The sequence below is a fragment of the Buceros rhinoceros genome, unplaced genomic scaffold (assembly GCF_000710305.1).
Source record: "Buceros rhinoceros silvestris isolate BGI_N320 unplaced genomic scaffold, ASM71030v1 scaffold16256, whole genome shotgun sequence".
NCBI lineage: Eukaryota > Metazoa > Chordata > Aves > Bucerotiformes > Bucerotidae > Buceros > Buceros rhinoceros.
Genome location: NW_010419465.1, coordinates 14,062 through 20,897, shown reverse-complemented (window position 1 = coordinate 20,897; position 6,836 = coordinate 14,062). Strand labels below are relative to the sequence as shown.

The 6,836-nt window shown below is 47.9% G+C and overlaps 1 protein-coding gene across 1 annotated transcript in view; it reads left to right on the top strand.

Annotated features, from left to right (window-relative positions):
• The window catches only part of ADCY9 (adenylate cyclase 9), a 78,887-nt gene that overhangs the window by 66,012 nt on the left and 6,039 nt on the right, over nt 1-6,836 (top strand). The window contains exons 8-10 of the mRNA XM_010138937.1: nt 651-810; nt 3,741-3,889; nt 5,816-5,857. Of these exons, the coding sequence (XP_010137239.1) occupies nt 651-810; nt 3,741-3,889; nt 5,816-5,857 (351 nt within the window). The remainder of the gene's footprint in view (nt 1-650; nt 811-3,740; nt 3,890-5,815; nt 5,858-6,836) is intronic.

Below are 6,836 nucleotides of genomic sequence, written 5' to 3'. Positions count from 1 at the left end.
GTGGGTGGGGCGGCGCGGGGGGGGGCGAGCGGAGGAGCGTATCAGCTGCCAGCTGGCCGCTGAGGTGGCTCGGCTGCCTGCCCGGGGTGCCAGCTCTCAGCCCACGCTCCTCTTCTTCCCTAATGAGCGCGAACAGAGTCTGACTGCAGCGGGAGCTTCTGTTGGGGCGGTTGAAACTGGGAGAACTGGTTTTGTTGCAGTACAGTGTTAAGACGGCGTGGAATTACAGGGTCTCGGGGTGATGGAGCTCTTTGCAGGGTACACAGCCCTGTTTATCACACATTTCTGGTGTTACTGGTGTAATCTTTCTACCCCCTCTCCCCACCTGCTTTAAGGCAGAATATTACGAATGGAGAGAAATCTTTCCTACGTTCACCTTCTGCTTCAGGGAAATCTGGATTTCAGTTTGTTTTCTCAAAGCCCACCGTCTCAGTCCCTCTCCCTCCCTCTGCTGACACCCTTCGCCAGAGCAAACCCCTGTCTTCCAGCCAGGGTTATTTCCTGACGTTACCAACAGGCGCTACCTACCGTGCCGGGGCTGCTTGGGCACTCTAAGGGAAGGATCTGAAGTCACGTTCTCACAGGTAAATGAGAGGTATGAAGCCATGTGCAGAGATTAACTCCTGGCTCTGTGCTTGCCTTTGTTCCAGGATGGCGTTCTTTCTGGAGGAGGTGATGACTTGCACCAAGCGTCTCCTGGAGGTGATATCTGGCTGGCTGCCTCGGCATTTTTTCGGTGCAATCCTGGTTTCTCTCCCAGCTCTTGCAGTTTTTTCACACTTCACCTCTGATTTTGAAACAAATATACATGTAAGTTGTCGAACTCTGTTTCCTAATCTGACGCTTTGGATCTAACAAGCTTGTTGCTTGCCTGCCGCCTTCCCTCACCTCCCTCGTGCTTTACAGCTGTTTGGTACAGATCCCTTGGAGGGCTTTTGTGTGTGATGAAATGCCTCGTTCATTATGTAAATGCAGTCACTCACTGGTGTGAAATCTCTCATTCAAGAGAGGAGAGAGACTCCGATAAATACGTGCCTGTATACGTGCTCGCTCTTTTCTTAGGCCAAGCTCTTCTGCAGGTGTTTGTTCTAGATAGTGTGTCTCAGCCTTTCCACTGCATTCAGTCCAGGCTGGATTTAGAGCTCGTCGTTGGAGACACTGCGCATACTGAAAAACTTTGCACGCACGTTGGGGAACCTCAACAGCTAGAGCAGTATTAGCAGGGGATGCTCTTTCTTTGCAGCGTTAGATGGAGGAACTCCAAGGGGAGAGCTCTCGGGACATAGTAACGAGCACCCTGCAGGGGCTGCGGGAATGCTGGAAGGAGTGCAGTAGCCGTCTTCTGGGAAGGACCGGGAAGAAATGAGCGTGTTTAGCCCAGCCACAGAAAGGTCCACAGGGGATTTGGTGTCTCCTTTAATAAAAGCGTTCAGAAGCAGGGAACAAGGGATTAAATCTTGATTAATCTGGTTTAGTTTAAAGGTAACTGTAGCGTAAAAACAATGCCTAAAAATTGTTTGTGAATACAATGGTCTGGAACCGGAGAGGAAAGCGTATTCCTCTGCCAGTTTCCCTCAGGTAGCACGGTCTGTGACACACGATCCTTAGGGAATCCTGTTTCACAGACCTCTTGCTATTTCAGGGCGCTGGGCATAGGTAAGGCCCAGATCCTCCTAATTCCTCCTATCCCAGTTTATTACTGGGTGTTGGGAAGCGTTCGTTCTGGGGGAGCCTGTGGACCAGACGTGTTTTGGTCCTTGTTGGTTTAAGCATATTCCCTGGTTATCGCAGTCACAGAGGGTCTATTTGATCTTCTTTCACATCCCATTTAAAGCCATTCTGTAGCTTTTACCTTTTGTCAGTATTAATGATCTATTTTAAGCTATAAATTTTATTTATGGGTTTTTTTTTAGTTTAATGCAGTCTTCCTCCCTCATGACTACCAGTAAACTAATGGTGTGACTCTTTTCCTCACGCTGTAGGGAGCTGAAAACCTTCCAGTCTCTCAAATCCATCCCCTGAATTTTACATCAGCCCATTCATCATCATCCTTTATCATCTCTCCGAATATTGAAAAATAATATTGGAAGAACCATTTTGCCAGTGTATTCTTGATACCTGCTCAGATCAGGTCGTTAGTCTGAAGGCTTCGGGCAGCAGCAGTAAGGTGCTGGTGTTCATCACCAGCCCGAGGATGAACTTTGCTTTCTTTCCTCTTGCAGGTCGTCCGGAGTCGTGGGGCACTTGGCTCACTCTCCAAGAGATGTCCCAACTCGTCTTGTGCTCAGTGTTTCAGCAGCCATGGAGCTCTAGGAAGTGGAGTTAATCTATAGAGGGTCAGGTAAGTGTCCTATTTTACTATGACATGGTTTTGCAAAGTTTTTTTATTCATAGCATTTTATACCCTCCCTGGATATAAAATAATTAAAATCCAAATTAAGAATAAAAGAGCAATAAAAAAAAAAAACTTTCCAAAGCCATGCGTACATAGTAAAACACAGCACGTACTGACCCTCTATAGGCTGGCTTCACGCTGGGGCATCACTTGGAGTGAGAGCCAGTGCTCTGCCACTTCAGGGGACCTGAAATGGGGGAAAAAAGTAAGTTTAAATTATGGGGGTTTTATGGACACTTCTGAAATTCCTTTTATCCATTTCTGAATCGTTGAAAAAAAACCCCAACAACTGCGCTTGTGGTTTAAAAATGGTAAATTACGTCAGGATTTTTCCCATCCACCGTGTCTGCTGAATCACATGCTCGCTTGTTGTGCTCCAGTGTTGGTAATCTGCAGCCTCTGCGCTTCAGCTGCAAAGGAAATTTAGAACAAGAGAGAATGATCCCTCGATGCTGTGAACTGCAGCATGTGCTGGGACAGGACTCTGTCACGCAGTGCTGGAGTCTCTGTTTTAGCTTGGGTGGTCATGAATATTCTCTAGAAAGCCAAAATTTGCTCGTCAGCTTGAGAACTTTGGCTGCCAGAAGGTTACGTCTCGGGGAAATGAGGACATTCTGGGCAACGTATCTGTCCCACACGTCCTCTCCTCTGCCCAGTAAAGATGTGGGAAGGGAAGGGATTTCAGAGAGAGAGCATCTGGGACAGAGTCTGAAACTGTCCGTCCAGACTGGCACAAGCGGAGGTGTGACCGAGCCCCAGCTGACAGTGACCGATCCCTGCCTTTTGTTGTCACACCGGGCTGCTGCTGCGCTGGCCGGTATGATAACGGCCTCTCAGCTGTGTTTGTGCGAGCAGGCAGCGGGGCGAAGCCTCCCAGGGTGAACGTGGTCCACATTTCCAGTGTAGGGGGGGCTTTGGCATTCGGTTTAAACAGGCGGGGTCTAACCCCAGCGACTGAGAGGACGTTACCAGGAATATTCACCTTTTTTTTTTTTTTTCTTTTCGATAAGGGGAGGCACTGAGCTTTTTGCAAAGGTAAGCTGAAGCTGTGGAAAGCTGCTGAAATAACGGTTGTGTAAGGCAGCAGTACAAAACTCCACTGCGGGAAAACTGTGCCAAACTACCTGTGCTAAAAGCGTTCTTGCTCTTCGCCGGGGAAACCTCCATCTTCACGCGCTGTCTGCTGGTACAGGCTGGCCGAGATGACTTACTGGGTGTACAACCCGGCTGAGATGGGATCCTTCGCTTCCTCAGCACACGTTCTTTCATTTCCGCTGGCGCCGATGCGCAGGAGGGCTCCGGCCAGCCGGCAGCCGCTAACCCGCGCTCTCTCTCTCTGTTGCAGTACACCATGTTCATGTGCTGCGCAATTCTGATCACCATTGTGCAGTACTGTAACTTCTGCCAGCTTAGCTCCTGGATGAGATCGCTGTTGGCCACCGTAGTAGGAGCAGTGCTGCTCATCCTGCTCTACGTCTCCTTGTGCCCAGCCAGGTGAGCATCACACCTTCACACCCACGCGGTGCTTTAGACAAACAGCTTTGGTTTTCTCCTTGAGGCGTTTTCCGCGGGGGCTTAGATTTGACAGAATTCTAACACCCTGTTTCGTTTCTCCCTCTCCTGCCTTTCAGAGGACGCTGCAAGACAGTAACCAGAGGAATCAAGTTAATGCCATTTCTGTGCAATAATCCTAAGGCTGCTCAGTTTTCCCTCTGATAAGCAATTTTCCCCGTAGGAGAACTTCTTCGCTGTATTCTCCTTCTATTTTCTTGCCAAGAGGGTCGAGGGAGACCTTCCAGCCACTCACTCCTGTTGCCAGATTTTATAATGAACTTGCAATTAATTCTCAGTGCCTTGAGAAATGCGGTAGCCCTTGGCACTCCTCCCACAGCGTGGACTTCGCGAGGACTCCCTAGGCTAGGTTATTGCTATCCCTAACCCCCAAACCAACCAGTAGGAGTCTGCAGATGCATGCTTTCTGTGAATATTTAGCTTTAATGCCCTCTTCAGGGATCTTCAGTGGTCTCTTCTGGTCTCGTTTATACTAAGAAAGACAGGGAGGATACAAGTGGCCCCTTGGCCCCTGCAGTGTGGGTTCCTGCGGCTCGTTCAGCTGTGTGTGTCGCAGCGTGTCTGCACAGAGCTAGCGAGGTGTGACCCGGTGCTGCTTCACAGCAGAGCTTTTTAAAACAGGGTCGTATAGTATATCTGTAGGACCAGGAGTCGTCATACGACGGCAGGGGGTCAAGCCAGAGCACAGAGAGGGTCTCTGAGTGCTTGAGTTTCCCCCAGTGATTGTTTGAGCAGAAGAAAGTCAGAAGGTTTGGTGCCTTAACTGTAACTCCTAATTCCTTATTCAGAGACAAACCTTCAGAACAAATTAGATGTGATTACTGCATCAGCTTGTGTACAAACCCCGGGTGAAGACTGTGTGCGAACAGACCCAACACCGGGGATTTTCCCTGCACTCCAACTCTGTTAGGGGCCTGGGGCAGGCTGCTCCTGGGCAGAGGGGCGGAGATCTTGCTGTGGTGTCCCTTCACAGCGTGAGCTTTCGCTGACTGCTGAAGGGGGGGCCTGGATGTTCGAGAAGCTTTGTCTGAAGTTCTGCTGATGATAACCGTGTTTTCACCCACGGTGAATGGCGGTGACATTACTCGGCAAAGTACAGAAGTGATGGAATATGTTGTTGTTCCATCTTTTAAAAATAAATATGGGGAAGTAACAAACAGAGCTGTTCAACTGCAGGTCTGAAAAGGTGATTTATATATCACACAGGTTGAATCAGTGAGACCGTAACTTGGATTGTTAATAACAACTTTTTTGTGCATCTCTTGCTGTTATTTTTTGCCGCAGCGGTAATTGCAGCTTTGTCTCTACCTGCAGATTCCTTTATTTCTTTTTCCAGAAGTAACTAATCGTGACAGTTGCAATACTAGATCGCAGTAGAAAAATTGTAATGCGAGTGAACTCCAAAAGTGCTTCAACTACTGGTTGTCTGTAATGGCACGTTCAAAACCAGGCTCTGTATTTGTTTGGGGGTTTTTTGGTTTGGGAATGTTGGGGGGTTAATTTTTGTGGTTTTTTTAAATCTTTGTATTGTGTGGTCAGATTTGAGAGATGAAACCGTTTCTCTGTGTCTCCACGGTAAGGTGGGGTTGTTGCAGGGCCCCTCTTGCCTGTGTTACCACGTTCAGAGGTGTTCACATCTCTGGCTGTGACCAGTTGCCTCCTCCAAGCAAAAGGTGCCGATAAGTCGCGTTCGGACACAGTTTGCCTGAGGCTGCTGGGTTGTGCAGTGCAGTTATTGGTCCTACGGTCTACACCAGCGCGAGGTTTAAAATGCCAGCTGACATTCTGCCAGGATGCTTTGTTTATTGCTTGAACTTCCCCTCTGAAATCAATGCTTTTTTATTTCAGCTCCATGGAAACTTCTCATCTAGATTTGGCGCAGAACTTTAGGTAAGTTTTATATACAATTACCGTCTTTCTGGTAAGGGATAGAGACATTTTCATTCAATTATAAGCAGGGCAACTTTGCATCCACAGTAATACACTTGGGATTGAACAAATTGGTTCAGCAAGTTGTGTTTGAGCTCCTCCTGTGTGTAATTTCCTTTATAGAGCGCTTGGATATGACCAAAACCCATCAGAGAGCTGATGCTGCAGTTATGATGTTTTCCCTTTGAATTTCATTTCCAGGAATTAGAACTAGGAGGAGCTATATAAGACAGCATCTCTTTTTCTAGTAGTAGCAGCTCTTAAAGCATTCCCTGTGCATCTCGAGCTGTTCCTTGGTTGATGTGCACCGTGCAGAAGTGTGCTGAGCTGGCTGGTACCCCCAGCTGGCCAGGTGAGGGTTCCCTGTGGCAGAGCTGGCCCCGAAGCTGTCTGCCCTCGCCGGGCTGGAGATGTGCTGGCGCTGGCAGGCTGGGTGTGCCGGCCACCCGAGCTCACTTAGGCAGAGCAGCAGGTCCTAGCGTGGAGGGAAATGAAACATTAGCCCCAGATTTTTAAACAAACAGACAAACCAACCCCATCTTTTCCTGGGTTATTAAAATAATAAACATTAATAAATAAACATGTTAAAGATTCACTGATTATTTCAGTGTTGAATTTCTCGTGGGTTTATTGCAAGTTTTGCAAGACCATTTTCTACTGTTTTGATTGGTCTTAGAGGAGTTTGTGTTTGCTAATTACAAATTTGGGACGATGTTGTACTTGGTGGAACTAATGACCCTGTGAGTACGTGACTCAGTAATTATCTAAACAGCCGTGTCTCAGGAGCACGTTGCTTTTACTGGGAGTACGTACCAAATGAAAGTACTTTTTGAAAACATGAATCCTCTGGTCTTTGACAAAACGTGTGGGTTTTCAGTTCAGAGAAGCGGTAACTGTGCTTTCATGTTGTTCACCCAGAAATTAGTTGTGCTTTGTTGGG